At 37.2% G+C, this 16,088-nt stretch overlaps 1 protein-coding gene across 2 annotated transcripts; it reads right to left on the bottom strand.

The window, feature by feature from the left end:
• Positions 1-2,173: 2,173 nt before the first annotated feature.
• Positions 2,174-5,913, bottom strand: LOC115686795 (agamous-like MADS-box protein AGL12). 2 transcript variants are annotated; one of them, XM_030612200.2, is made up of 7 exons: positions 5,427-5,913; positions 4,974-5,061; positions 4,002-4,063; positions 2,938-3,037; positions 2,764-2,805; positions 2,595-2,636; positions 2,174-2,483 (listed from the first exon to the last, which is right to left on the bottom strand). In XM_030612200.2, the coding sequence occupies exons 1-7, from the start codon at positions 5,606-5,608 to the stop codon at positions 2,379-2,381; spliced, it is 621 nt and encodes a 206-aa protein (XP_030468060.1). In that variant the 5' UTR covers positions 5,609-5,913; the 3' UTR covers positions 2,174-2,378. The 2 variants fall into 2 exon arrangements, with proteins under 2 accessions (XP_030468060.1, XP_056164721.1); XM_056308746.1 differs by lacking the exon at positions 2,595-2,636.
• Positions 5,914-16,088: the final 10,175 nt, after the last annotated feature.

Below are 16,088 nucleotides of genomic sequence, written 5' to 3'. Positions count from 1 at the left end.
GAGTAAATCACCTAGATCTAGTCCAAAATCTAAATCGGGAGAGGAGAGCGGCCTAATCTCGAAGAGGTTGTGTAGCCATATCACGAACATCCTCCTTGATGGCCTTTGACTAGACGAATGGTCGAATTGGCCTCTAAGTTCACCCAAGATCAATTGCAGAAATTTATTCACACACAAAAACTCCTAAAACAGATCAGGAGAGAAAAGAAAAGACAATCAAGGCGGGAAAAAAGAAAGAAAAAAAAACATATAGGACACAAGTTCTTAAAGAAAAAAAAGCATTAATAATGTGCTTGTGTGCGTGAATTAAAGGTAAAGGTGTCAAAATGGGTTGAAGAACCATTTATTAACACATATATGATGGGTTGTGTCATATATAGATTAGCTCAATTTTGCTAAATAGGTTGATATGGGTTTGAGTAATAAAATCCAATAAAATGTGGATTTTTAATAGGTCTAAAGCCCAGTCCACCTATTGTCCCTTTTCATTTGTCTTCAGATTCGGTTAATAGTTTTCGGGTTGGCAACTTATTTTTTTAGTTTTATTTTTCTACTTCTGTTCTTTTAAAAAAAATTGAAAAATAGTGAAATATTTATGATTTTTCAAGCTTTAGAAAATCGTGAATATTAATATATGATTTTACGTGTCAATATTTATTGACTTCTTGATTTTAAGAGATGTCGGATACTTTAATTGTGGAACTCGAAGTATTTGCAATAAAAAAAAGTCACAAACAAGTTGAAATCTTATTTGGAATCTCATAAAACTATCAAAAATTTTATCATTTACACACTACACACATAGTGTAAAAGTTCATGTTTTTAAATATCTATGTGTTTTAGTAATGTGGGTCGAGTAAGTTTGGGTTGTGTATGGGTCAGGTCGAGTACATGTCACTAAATTTGTTTTGCATATAGCTGAATCAATTTAGGTTGGATCATTTTTCAACCCAACTCACTCATTTGACGGCCATAATTAAAGTCACTACATGAATTAAACTTTCACATCGCTAGACATAAATAGAGACTAAAGTTAACAAGTCTCAGGACACTTATTAAGTATACTTAATTTAGAACAATGGTCTTGTAAAAACATTAAGGTTTGCTCCTACATCACTGGTTAAGTTAACCAAAAGTATAAATAACGTTTTGCAAAAAGTCTTGAAAATTAAGGAAACATTATTTCAAGAAAGCTATATACTTATTCGTAAGAAAATTTAAGATATTCAGAGTTGTATTTAACAACGCTCGATAATTGCTTCAGGGATACTCTTTAACATTTCCTTTGAATACTTTAATTTGTAAAACATTGATTACACACGGCACAAGTTGAAAACTGCAAAGTTTTTTTAATTGGTTACTTAACAAGTGTCTTGAGGAGGCATTTGTAAATAAAATCCATACAAAAGATTTGTGAGTTTATTTAAATTTCAATTTGTGTCTTACTCAGTTCACAAAATTAGAAAAGAATCTCTTGGCGAAGTGTCTAAAAAAGCAATTAATCTTACATATTAGCTGATCATTTCGTCTTGATCTCTATGTCAAGCTGATTTCGTGACGACACTAAATTCTTCTTTCTTTCTTTTTTGTCTCGATCTTAATTCGAGACGAAAATGTCAAGAACATTGTCTTCAGATCCCTTAAAAAGTCAACCAAACTTAATTGAATTTGACAGTCTTCGATGCAATCAACTTTCCAAGTGAAAATTTTGTACTCCCGAGGACAAGACTAACTGCTTCGACCTTGAAGTAATTGCAAGCGTTGGGGAAGTATTTCGAATTCAATCGGGAGTAATCTGTGGTTGGACTTCTGCATAAATAGGACCGTCAAGCTGTCGCATTTATAAACACCCTATTTATACATATGAACGGGTATAACATATGGTTGGTCCGAAACCAAAATTCGACACCCATTTAAGAATGGGTCGATGGGAGATCGAAAATATCATCGTAACAGCAACATGAAAGTATCATCGATTCAACTAGCACTTCAAAAGGCAGCCACGCTCTCAACCTTACCAAACCTGACCAAGACGGGGTTGTTTTTATTCTTCGATGGTACGAATACCTTACTCAAAGCAGATTGCATGTCCGGTCTCGTAATTCCGATGCATCTAATCCCCTCACGCAGTGATGCAGAGAACTGATGATTTAGTGAAAGATTCAAGAGTACCAAGAGCACAAACCCATTACCAATAGTACAACACAAATTTGTCCCATACAAGCCAGGTGACCAGAACCCAACAAAAGAGTAGCCCAAATTCAAGGACTTACACAGCACTTGAACATACTTATTTGCTCAAAAACGCTTGGGGCAAGCACGGTCAAACACTTACTTTTAATGCTAAAAACACCGGTGCCACTCCACTAGAGGAGGGGCTAGACCAATAGGAGATCTTGAAATAATTCATTCTGTATAGTTAGTGGGTAAGTGTAGTTAGTGGTCATTGGCACAATGTTAGTAATCGCAGTGTTCTCCTCTACCTGCAAAATAAATAAATAAATAAATAACTATAATTAGTGGGTCGAAAAGTTCATGAAATACCCAAGATTTAATAGGTCTTGCAAGATATTTTTTTTTTAACTTTTTGATACCTTTTCCTGAAGATACTGATTTGCAGCTTTCAGTATCCCTTCCTTCAAAAACCAAATACGGGACTGATTTTAATTTTCGTCGAAAATAATGGAAACCATTTTCACAATTAATTAATCGAGTCATAATTTCCTCAACAAAAATTATTCTGCGGAGATTTAGAAAGCTAACCTTGTTCCTCAACAGCTGGATCTCTTGAAACATGATATCCATCTGCGTTGATTTTTTTTTTACGAGTGTGAAAAAACAATGAAAACATTGAATCTATTATGAAAAAAGCAATGAAAACATCGAACTTCATATCCATCCGGGTTAATATGAGATCAAGGGAAGACTATAATGTACCTTTGTTGAGCGAGTGTGGTAAATCCAAATCTCGAGTTGTTTCTCAAGAACATCTAACTCGTCCAGCGTCATATTACCAGCTCCTCCTCCAAACATGTACCTATGTGAACACACATTTAGCAATTTAGTATGTCGGATGAGCTCTATTTTCTCACCATATCGAATTCATTTGATTAGTTAGGTATAGATGCACACTCCCACATAAGTTTGATTGCACAACCCATGTGTTCCTTTCGTTTATAAGTTAATACACATGTCATACGATGCTAGAAAAATCCAGTGTGTTGAAAAAGTTGAGTTTCTAGCACCAGTGAATTATAGTATTCGATGGAAAGACTTATTTATCTTTCTTTCTTATGAATAGGAATCATAGAGATGTAAATTTCATGTGATCACGACACTCTCAAAGTTCTGGTTGAAAAAACATTTACACATCCTTGCTTCAATTAATATGTTCCATAGTAAGGAAGAGAGATAACCAAAACAATTATATTTGCTCAAAAGTAATGAGCAAGTATTGCAATAGAAGTCTACTAGACTAAATAAATTGCATTTTAAAATTCCGTGGATCGCACAGTCCGACAAAGTACTACAAGTTTCCATACAGTTATAAAGTTTCTGCAATGTGTTTGGTTCTGTCTACCACAATACCCATAAACTAAGTCTGTACAATATTTTCACCCACAAGAAATAGACTCCTTTGAAAGTGACAGCGGATTATATCAGACTTAAGAGCATATTCGAACCTATACTTCATGTTAATTCATCCTTAATTCTGCCTGTATAACGAAGTAAAAGCTATCGCTCACATACAATCAACACACTAGTGATACGAGCTAGTTTTCATTCTTGGGAAATAGTCAAGTTCTCTCACTAGGATTGAGATTTCTTGAAGCTGTAAAGATTACAATGATAGAGAGAGAAAAGAGTTAGATGAATGATTACTATTATTCTAAGTACTAGCAGACATCAGTAACAGCAACTCTCAGCCCACGCTCTAATCCTAGTGTTTGGAACTGCACAAGGGAGAAAGTAATCGTAGAAAGCAATGATGATGCAATTACCCGGGACCCTTTCGAAGCACTTCAATCTCTTGCTTCAATATGTTAATCTCTTCTTTAGCATCCTGAAATTCAATACAGGAAGCATAAGGCAATGAGCAGCTATTAGCATGTCAAATTGGACAGCCATCAAATCAAAGAGATATCATTCAACGAAACAAATGAGGGGACACATTTCTATTTGTACTCATGATGCTGGGAACACTCCATGGGGCAGAATTTGTGGAGACATTGTTTGGAAATGTGGGTTTTTGATTGAACACCCTAATTTCCAGTTTTCTATGCAGCTGATGATTCGCTGAATATTTAGAACTATTCTATATGAATGATTTTTGATGCCCTTCCTTGGCATGCAATATGTCAATAGTGATATTCTATTCGCCGCCAGATAAATATGAAGAGGCATCTCTCTTCGCTAGATTTTGAAATTTTTGAGTGGAGCATTAGGCAATATTCTTGCTGCACCCCGTATCTAAAAGATAATATGGTGGGTTCTTCTTCGGGTTGTTCTTCCCCCCCACACACACACTCTCTGTAATCACGTCGCGTGGGGCGACAAGGGGGAGATTAATGACGTTAAAATTGATTCGTCCGATTTCTTGGGAGTCTATAGAGAAGCATTATATGTATAAAACCATTCGTATAGTTTATGTACTTCGAGTGAAGTCGAACACGTGTTGACGTATTGTCTTGTGAAAGAAATGGAGCTTTATGCTCGGGTGTGTTGGAGGAATTGGAAAATGGGAGGAAATAAGAAATGATGCCAAGCATATTAAGAAGGGTCTACTAAATCGACTTATTAAAGTCACGTGGCAGATCGGGATTGGGTGTTTAAACAATTGGACCCTCACCTTCTCATACTTTTTATGAACTCTACCACATCATTCCATAGATTAATACGGCAGCTTATCCTGACAGATGTTGAGCTTTTCAGATAATAATAAAAAAAAGAGGGTGCGAGCAAAGCATTCGTACCAATGGTTGGCTCGGTGTGGCTTCCTCAGTCTGAGCAGCTTGGCCTTGGGTGGTCTTCATGTACCTCTCGATCATCCCTTTCATGGTTCTGCAACAAAACCCAAATAAGTTGAGCGAGCTAAAGGAAGTATCCGCTTTGTGATACACCAAGCATCGACAAACTTAAAACTTTCGACATATGTAGTCCTATAACACGGTATGAAAGCACAGGTTAAATGTTTGACGGTCATTTCGAGCGCTACTATGACACGACGTCCCTCGGTTGTGGTTTCGACGCACGGTTAGCTTCTTAGCATTCACGTATAAGACTCGCTTATGCATAGAGGTAAGTGTTCGTGCGGATATATCTGTTGCGAGTATTTGATGTCAATACATCTCAAAATCTTTACAAATACAAATGGGAAAATCAAATGATTTCGATCGGTAGAGAGAGAGAGAGAGAGAGAGAGGTACCCTTTGGTGGCAAGCTCATAAAGCTTGCCGTGGGGGGAGAAAATGAAGAGGCCGATGTCGGCATCACAGAGAACGGAGAGCTCCTTGGCCTTCTTGAGGAGTCCCGCGCGGCGCTTGCAGAAGGTGACCTGCCGGTGCACCGGGTTCTCGATCCGCTTCATCTGAACTTTTCCGCGAGCCATGTTCACCGAAAAAGAAGATACTACTTTAAACAGCTCTTCTTCGATTCAGATATCGACGAACTCCTCTCGTCGACAAAGGCTTTAATTCTTGTGGTTTTTTGCTTTCTTGGGGGTGGCTTTACAAAGTACAGGGAGTGCACACAACCTTCCACTAGTTTGAACTAGCTTCTGGTTGCTGCAAGACTGTTGCTTCCTTGTTTGCTGGACTCGGGGAACAAATCTGCCATTCTTCTTCACAAGGTTCGTGTCTTATATACCACACCCCTTGATTCTCCAACAGACTGCCACAAACACGAGAATAAATATTCATCTCTCTCTCTCTCCCCCTCTCCATCCACCTTTACACATCACTCGCTCGCTCTCTCTCTTTCTCTCTCTTTTCCTTTCCGGAAGGAAATTTCATTTTGTTTAAGAACAAGAAGTGCTTCCCTCTCTTGGCCTCTTCTTGCGTTTCTGCTCCTCCCCCCCCACACACCAACACTTGGAACGCACAACAGCACAAGCCTCCCCAATACTGTGAGCACAAACCCTGCTTTTCCTTTTCCTTTCCTTTTGTCAATGGCTTTTGTTGGAAAAAGCAATTTTATACGAGCGACCTTGAGATGAAAAGATTCCCTGATTAGTGAGACGAACGCGGTCGCTGAATTAATGATAGCGCATTTTGACATTTTAGCCATGCTTTTGGATTGTGATGTAAGGTAGAAATGCAAGCTCCTCGGTTATGACCAATTGCAACCAAATGTATCAGGCAATGGACACACGACTTATTTTTTAATGATGTGTAACGCATAAAAGTTCTACGTTGTTAAACAAACCGTATTGTCCCAATGATGCCGTGGAAACGAGTAGGCACGATCGCAACTCACGAACGATGAAAGTACACGGACAAAGCGCACTTAGAATACCTCTCCAATTTTTATTAATTCGAATGATAAGCTGAATTACAAGAGAGCATAACCTATATTCATGTATGAAAAACCTAATAAAATTTTAAGTTTAAAGTGGACGCTACTCAAATTGAAACCTTAGCTTTCTCTCCTCATCCACCTCTCTCTAGGTCCGCTTTTTACTTCCACTCCAAGATCCCTCGACTAAGAAATAACACTTAGTCGAGGGAGGCTTCATCTTATCAACTCGAGTTGAAATTTTCTCTCCTGATCTTATCTAGGAGTATTTTGTTGTTTTCATCTTGTTTTTTTTTTTTTTTGCTTGCTGCTTATACTCTTCTTTGCTCGCTAGGTGTATTTTCTGCTTGCATTTTTAGGAATCAACTTGTTGCTTCAAATCCTCCAAACCAAGAAGTATGACAAGATCGCAAAGGAATACGATGAGTTCATGTTGCATTGGAAGCATTTATACGACTTCTCTGAACTTTGGAAGCCCTCGTCTCCCTCTAGATCTGGATTTGGGAGCTCTTCTCTCCCGATCTAGATTTAGATTCGGGAGTTCCTTAGAGGTATTTATGTGCTCGTTTATACTCTCCCGATCTAGATCGAGATTTGGGAGCCTATTCAACCTGCTTTTGGTTTCTCTATACTATGATGGTGTTAAGGACGCTGAACGACATACACTGCCCATTGGGCAAGCTATTGGAGAACGAGATTACGGTGTGTGCCTCATTGATGATGATACAAGATTTGATGATCGGCTGCTGCTTGTTCTGTTTTGACACAGAGACATATATGTTCTTATGAATGAGAGTATGCTTATCGTAGCAATTTATGCTTTGTTGTTCTACTTTGCTAATTGAGATTGCTTTATTTTCAACTTATCATGTATCGTCTTGAGATATGAATGAAATATTCACTTACGACCAAAAACAAAAAGTGGACACTACTCAAAATTGAAACAAATCACCTATTATCTTTGTTAAGAAATATGCTGAATTGAAAATTGTGGAATTTATGCGTATTTTGATGTATATTTGATGGAGAGTACACAAGCAGGCTTTATAAGCTTTATTATATGACTATATAAGGTGATTGAATGCACAATCAAAAAGAGATATACGCGCAATCTTGAGAGATACAAAAAATCAAGAGAAATATCATAATTTTCTCTAACATTGGGATAATATTCTAGATAAAATCCTAACTATTTCTAATATTTTCCCTTAAACTCAAGATGAATGAAGAAGTCAACTTGAGTTTGGATAACTAAGATCTTAAAAAAGTAGTTTGATGTGCTGAAGAGAAAACCAGCTCAACAACATTTCGGAATCTAGCTCGTTTAAGGGTGGCAAGGTTGATGTGGTGTCTATTTTCCGCAAGGAGCAGACAGAAAGTCTCAAAAGCAACTGAAGTTGTGGACTTGGTGGAGAAAGTAAAGCAACACAGCTGATGCGGCTGGCGTTGTTGCAAAACAGACCCAATGAGCGCTTCTCAAACAACAATTAGTGTCTAGGGATGTTGAGTAGTTATTAAAAATAAAAATAACATGAAATACAAGATAATTGTTCAAAAAATCCTAAATTGTACGACAGCTAATTCAGTCTTTTCGGTCAATTTTGGTCGGAAATAACTAACATGGACGCTAGTCATCCTACATGACACGACCGGCGCTAATATGGATAATTTTTTTATTCTTTTCTTTTCTTTTCTTTTCTCTTCTTTCTTTTTTTTTTCCCCTTCTTTTCATTTTTGCCTATAGCCGGCGGGTGAGGGCCGCGTTGCCCTTGCCAATTTTGGGCAAGGGTGACCCTTACTTTCTGTTAGCGAGCACGGCCCTCACCTGTGGCCAGCGACAGAAAAAGGAAAAGAAAGTAAAAAAAGAAAAGAAAGAAAAGGAAAAGGAAAAAAAGAAAAAAAAATCATAAATATTAATGCAAATTTAATGAAAATTAAAAAAATTGCAAAAAGTATCAACGTCAATGTCGGTCGTGCCACGTAGGATGGCTAGTGTCCACACTAGTTATTTCTAGCCAAAATTGGCCAAAAAGACTATATTGGCAAATCATCAAAAAATTTAGGTCTAAATTGACACAATTGAAAAGTTTATGACTAAATTAGCAAATTGTCAAAAGATTTAAGACTAAATTGACACATTTGAAAGGTTTTAGACTGAATTAGCCGCCGTACAATAGCTTTAGTATTGTTTTGAACAATTTTTCTGATTTTCTAATAAAGTATCATAGCCAGTGCTCCCTTTCGCGTGTGCACGTCCATACCCATCAGTCAAATTCCAAGTGCCGCTATTAATCTGATTTGCATGTGAGTGAGGCATTGAAATACTGTCCCACGTCATTCACGTAGTCTTTCTCCCCCTAATAGTTTAAATTTTTTGGTTGAACTTTCTAACAATCCTAGCATAACTTCTATAGTAAAAGGGGAAAAAGATGTTCGAATATTTAAATTATTATTCATGCCTTCATATAATAACTAAAGTTTTAGAATACTTGGGAGTGGCCCCACAAAATATCACATAGTATCAGAAGACGTCCTGAGTTCAAGTCTTTCCAGGCCCGTCCCTATTTACCTCCCCAATTGCATATTCCCGAGATTTAGACTTAGGCCAAAGTCCGGTCTATGCAAGAGGGGGAGTGTTACAATGTAAATAATAAACAACGTCTTAATTTAAAAGTTTAAGCTTTTAAAACACTTGGCAGCGGTTCCATAAAAGCTTACTAAAGAAACAAACAGGATACTGCAAGTTGGATAAGCTGCACAAGTCGTCGTGGGCTTGCAAATCACCATTGAGATTGGGAATTTCAGAAGCATCAATCGCAGGACGGTTGTTATTGATGCACGTCTGGTCATAAGGAATTGCATTGTTTTAAACATCTTTCGCATCTTCAACCAGGTCGTCACCGACGTTTTGCCGTCTCTCTCCTTCACTCTTCTTGTGTTCTCTCCCACCACAACCACATTCCTTGCCTTCAACTCGTGTTGTCACTAGCTAGTTTAACTTTTCTTTTACTTTAGAGATATTTGAATAATGAAAAAAATCCATCACATGTGCCAACCAATACATTAAATATTCAACAATGAAATTCTTATAAAAAAATATAAAAAAAAAACTAGCAACAGCACGACGAGACTCATATAATTGCCTCAGCGGTTGGCAATAGTTGTGATGTTTCAGTAAATCTCCACGACAATCTCCTCCGGGGCGATCATCGCGTCTATTGTACATATCGCGACCTCCATAGCAATCACGTACTCCAAAGCCACCAGGCGATCATTGCATCTAGCCGAAAAGCCTTCGACCGGAAGATCAGTGCACCAAACTGCCGTTTCCCAATCTATTGGGATGCTTTGAGAGTGTCGCCAAAGTGTCCACACTTCCCAATTTTCCTTGGCAAGATGGTTCGTGGGGTTTCACGTTTTATTTTTTTCTTTTGGATAAGTATACAGAAAGTCCTAGGATTTATCACGAAAGTGCAATTGAATTCTAAAAATTTCAAAAAATGCAATCAAGTCATAAAACTTATCACGGAAATGCAATCAACGGATGGACTTGACTGATCAATTTGATAAATTTTAGTACTTGATTACACTTTTTGAAAGTTTTAAGATTTAATTGCGCTTTAGTGACAAATTTTAATACTTAATTGCACTTTCCTCGCAAGTTTTAAAACTTTGAACACATTTATTTATTTATTTATTTTATTGGTCATTGGGGTTCATATAATTAAAGGTCGAGGATTGTAATTATACTAGACTACTTAATTAATCGCTTTGGACCAGTAGGTTTAGACACTAGCTTGAGGTGAGGGGACCCACAATGAAAGATTTTGATTCATGAATATCTTTGACTACATGTTCCTACAATGTGTGGTGGAAAGCATTGTCACATCTAATCTAATATAATTAACAAGATAATACGAATCATACTTAGTCGGTTCACAATTATGGTGGCATTAAATCTATGAGCGGATTAAAACTAGGTCAAATCAAAAAATAACTATGCTTTGGAGCACTTGTCAACCGTATTTATTCGAGGAATATTTTCATTTCACGTACTAATTGCACTTGAAAATAACAAACTTTCCTCAATTTGGCATTTACTAGTTGCTCCCACTGCGCTTCTTAACAAAATCATATACCTCTTGCATATTGGTTCACATATTAAAGGATTTCATTATCCATTCAATATCCACCTTCACTCAAAAACGAGCATTAGAATACGTTAATAATTGTATACAACTCTACCCTATTCAACTCATCCAAATCTCTCCGTGCTTACAAAGACTAACTTTATCGAAAATTACGTCGATGTAATTCTGCACAAGTTTACACATACTAATGGTAAGGATCATTTTGAATACATTATGCCTATATGAAGCATTTGAAATAATCGGTCTAACACTAAGTTTAACACAAAACATTAGGGTGCATCCGAGTGATTTGGAAAATATTTTCCGAAAAATGATTGCTTATATCGTTTAAAAAAATTAGTCAATAGAAAATGTATTCATCATCGATAACAATCTATGCTTAATTATTCTCGTGAGTGATGAAAATTTTCCGTTTATTTATTTTTATAAGTGATATAAGTGATTATGTTTTAAAAAATATTTTTTAAATTACTCATTTTTTTCTCGAAACGAACACATCCTACGTCCGATGTTGTATGTCACATCAAGCCAAAGGAATGCGACAATAACATCTGATGTCTGCCTAATCATGCTTACAACTGGGATTCTCAATTGAGATTTAGTATCCTAAGAACCCATGCTTGAGGAGATATAAATTCTGCCTTTTATTTATTTTAATCATTTCTTTTTACTTATTAAATGTGGGACATATGCTATTATCCCACTCAGCATCCAATTTGCTTTTTCATGTGCGTCCCATCTCTTCGTCCTGCCAATGAGCCACCCATATTAAGTCTTGCTTTCCCACACCCCCTCACCTTTTCATTTGTCTGAATTCCAAGGTCTTTACATTCTTTTATTTTTCTCTCTTTTTTTTTCCCTCCAAAAAATGCTTTTTTCTTGTTTTCAAATAGCCTTCCTTTTCGATATTTATTTTGTACTTTTATAAAATACCTGGTTTGAATTTCCACGAATGGTTTCGTTGCGAGATATTTGTGACGGGAATTATAATTTACGTTCAAATATCGAATTCCAAACCTTATATATCGCGATCTGATTGGACATTACATGAAAAAATCAGAGTGTTTCGCTAATGGTAAATACAATAAGATCAAAACCTCGAAAGGTCATTTGCTAATCTTGCTCCACTCCCATTCTTAAATTTGAAGAAAGAATCTTGTCAAATCACACCAACGTTCAATACAAACAATTTAAAGATATCTTCCCTTTGATTGTGATCATAGGCAGCATGAAGATGGTTTGTATCATTGACACGTTGATATTTATATTCCCTTTGGAGTTGCCACGTGGAAGCATGGTTTTATAAATGTTTCCCTTGTGGCATAAAGCTTATTATTCCACATCTTTTGGTACAGTGTAATTTGAATAACACAAGTTGAGGGGACTAAAGTGAAAGATGGTTCTTGGCGAATGGAAAATTCTTATTTTAGTTCTTGTGTGGCTCTCCACCAACCAGTGTTTTTTTGTTCAATTTTTTAAATTAAAATTATTGTTAATGGTGCAGTTCGTGAAAGATCACGATCAATTATGGCTTAATTATATTTGATGTCACTATGTCACTAATTGCATATCCCACAGAAGCAGAGGGAATTAAATTCTGGACGAAGATGCTGCTTCTTCTTTTCTTTTTTGTAAAACTCTCTAGATCAAAAGGAATATTAAATCATAGAAAAAGTAAAAAGAAGCATGAAAATATAGATAACGCATGCTCACTTTAATTAACTTAACGAGAAAAATTACTTCTTACCCTCTGGCTAATCAGCTCAATTACCATATAGTTTTGACCCGGAGATAGGTGTTATGGATGTACGTCGCTAAGACCCTAACAAAGAAATTCTAACTTCATCAATATAGTTTCTAACCAATATAGTCTCTAATCGTGATTGATAGAGCGAGTTTATAACTTCGAGATTTCTCAAGCAAGACAAAGTATGATCAAATATCTGAAGAGAATTATGATCCGTGAATGTGTAACCCCGCATTAAAGCACACAGACCCTAAAGAGGAACAGCAACATAGAAGAGCCAATGCCATTTTTGAACAGTTTTAAGGTTTGACCACGAAAGAGCCAATCAGACTGGTCCCTTCATTGCATGAGATCAGGCTTGTCAGGTTCGATGGGTGTGTTAAAAAGCGAGATGCGAATAAAGCGAAGGTGATCGAGCTGACACTATTAAGCTCAAAAGCTATGACTACTTGCGCATAATTATAATCGGCCCAAGTGCGAAAACATATTATCGAGGGTACAGGACAAGTCATCATACACCATCGCAGTCTCGGGTTTCTTGATCTCCTTTTTGCACACCACAAAACTTTTTCTTCTTTGTTGCAACTTTTTTCTGTCTTTTGCTTCTTTATATTTGGTTGGGCACCTATGGAGAGGAAGAAAGATCGGATTGGATTCTATAGCAAAAAGTTAAAAGGGGCTCCCCGTTAACTCATCCTCAGTAGCCAGTAGCCACCCACAAGCTGTACTATGCAATACGTTCTGTGTATTTTAGTGTGCTCATAGTCATATGGCACGTATAATTGTACTCATAAGTCTTGCATAATAGAGGTACTTGGTGGGAGCCTTTAAAGTAACAGACTATCCAAACATTTAAATCTATAGAACATCTTGGTTCTTGATGAAAGTACATGAATCACTAATAACAAGTCAAAACCTCATCCTCTTTTTGATTGTAGTTTATGAAAAGAAAGATGATGATAAATCTTTGAATAATTAACTGATTCGATAAGGTCACGATAGTTCTCATCCTGTCGCAAAAGAATAATTATCGAAAGAAGACATTGTGGCGATTAGCCTCAAGAAAATGTCTTCGGCCCGATTCTAAACTTAGAACCAGCATTCATGAAAAAGTAATTTGGTGTGGAGCCTATTTTTTAGCTTGTACGTTTTGCCTTTCAAGACCCTAGCTTAGCTCGGACATGTACTTGATATTGGTCTGAGGAATAAATCAGCTGGCGTGCACTTAGATTCAATTCTATTTCTTCTTGCTTAATCTATAATGGCATACCCTGAGGGTAGCTGGAAAGGAACTGTGAAAGTGAAGGTGAAGATGCAAATGAATGTCCACCTTCAAAAGTTTTTAAAAAAAAGATTAGTTAAATAATGGGACTAGTTTTACATTGATTTTTAAACAAGAGAAGCTTGTACTATTTTCATACATGGTCAAGGGGGAAAATTGTCCAAAAGTCCTAAAGCTATTGCACTTTTGCCAATTGAGTCTTAAATCTTTCAAGTTTGTCAATTGAATCCTAAACCTTTACACTTGTTACCAATTGAGTTCATCCGGCCAATTTTAGCCTAAAATCGTTGACGTGGATACCGAGCGGCCACGTGGCACTGATGTGGATATTTTTAAATAATATTTTAATAAATTTTTGAATTTTTTATGGTTTTTTTCTTTTCTTTTTTTCCTTTTCTCTGTTTTTTTTTTTTTTGGATTTAGAGTTGGCCGGTCGACCCTCACCGGCCACAAGTGAGGGCCGACAACCCTAGCTAGCCATAGGTGAGGGCTGGCCGACCCTCGCCTATGGCCGGCGAGGGGTCGGCTGGCCAACCTCGCCAGCCAACTCCAAAATCCCCAAAAAAGAAGAAGAAAAAACCATAAAAAATTCAGAAATTATTAAAATATTATTTAAAAATGTCCACATCAGCGCCACGTGGCCGGCCGACGTCCACGTCGGCGGTTTCCGATCAAAATTAGCTGGATGGACTCAATTGGCAAGAAGTGTAAAGGTTTAGGACTCAATCGGCAAGAAGTGTAAATGTTTAAGACTTAGTTGGCAAACTTAAAAGATTTAGGACTGAATTGGCAAAAGTGTAACGGGTTTAGGACTTTTTGGACAATTTTCCCACGGTCTAGGGTTCAAACGGAATTGGGACCTATCCCACCCATTGCTGGAATATTCGATTTAAGGCAGCAACAAAGACTAGTGATGCACCTAAGCCAAGCCCGTTCTTCGCAAACCAACCAAGATTTCCTGAGACGAGGATAGACTGAAGAATCAAACTTGTGAACGCGGACTAGCAAACCAAAATCTTGAATAAACCGGCCAACTACCCGGTTGGGCTTGCTCATACTTAATATAAAGCTGGCTTGTGCAAACACTCGATTACAGTTTACTATATTATTGTTAGAGTCATATCTAAAAGGCTGGTGGTGGCCCTAACTCTCAAGGTTTCATAATTTCATTTTATAACAACTTTTAACCAGACTGTTTGTATAACTTTTCATTGTTGTATAGGGTAGAAAATCCTTAACTTCTTGTACATACAGGACTACGCTGTTTACGTGGACATTTTGAAGCAATGATTCTAAGGGATAAACACCTTACCGGATGCTTGAGTTCGTACTAGAAAGATAGATTCAGGGCAATTTCATCTGGTACTTGAACGAATGATCTTTGACCACATATATAAACGAGGCTCAAAGTCAGTGAGCACATATGATTTGAAAAGCAAACCCAAGGATACAGCTAAGTAGGCATCAAACACAGCAAATCTTTGGGAACCAACATATATGAGGTCAAGAATTCGTTAAGATACGTGTCGCAGAAACACTTAAAAGGAAAAAGACAAAGATTGATTCCGATGTTGATAAGAATGTTGACCGGAAGGAAAAAAGGTTTAGAAAAGAGCCTCCAAGTGTATCCACATTTGAGTGGAATTCATTGGAGTCAAAGGGATTTGCCTTGAATAAATTCTTCAGTTGTCACCACAACAAGATTTATCAACTTCCAGAGGGATTTTGATTTGGTATTTGTCTTCTACGGTTCGCGCATGTTGTGGTTCGTACGCTTCATGCAATCCTCATATTAGCTTTCATTTAGGGAAAGGTAATCTATAAAAAAAATAATATGCAACTAAATATCTCGAATTCGATTGCTGACACTGCTCCTTCCATATATTTATTAGATTTACGTTCATTATGTTCGATGGGTTTCAACAATGCTCTGACACACGCATCGGGTTCGTATGGTTAAGGCCTTGGTTATTAAATTGGCTGCGTTGAGTTTGTTGTCGTTGTTACTGCTTAGTTTTGTAGAAGTGGCAGCATAATTCATCTAGGTGGTGCGGGGAAATTCTTCCTCCAAAGGCATCATATCGAGGTCGATTGAATGAGCCTCCGATGTGTAAAGACCTTTTGATAATGTGCCATTGTGGGCTGGGGTTCTTCCCGACGAAGGAGATCATCGTTGGAGGCGTGTTGCAAGTTAGAATTTTTTGGTACATGAAAATACCTAACTTAGATTAAGGAGGAGTTGGTCTAGTGCGGCACGTTGATGGATGAAGCTGGTGATTCGACCGGTGAATTTGTGAGATGCGGACATTGTATTTATGGATTTGAAGAGAACAATCCGCGAACGTGTACTCGACTCATAACTCTATAGTTGAAGTGGAATCGTTGGACTTCTATT

The sequence above is a fragment of the Syzygium oleosum genome, unplaced genomic scaffold, assembly GCF_021117445.2.
Source record: "Syzygium oleosum isolate NSW1041296 unplaced genomic scaffold, Sole_v2.1 Sole_v2.02, whole genome shotgun sequence".
Taxonomy (NCBI): domain Eukaryota; kingdom Viridiplantae; phylum Streptophyta; class Magnoliopsida; order Myrtales; family Myrtaceae; genus Syzygium; species Syzygium oleosum.
The sequence above is the reverse complement of the archived record's forward strand: the minus strand, read 5'-3'. Positions and strand labels throughout refer to the sequence as shown.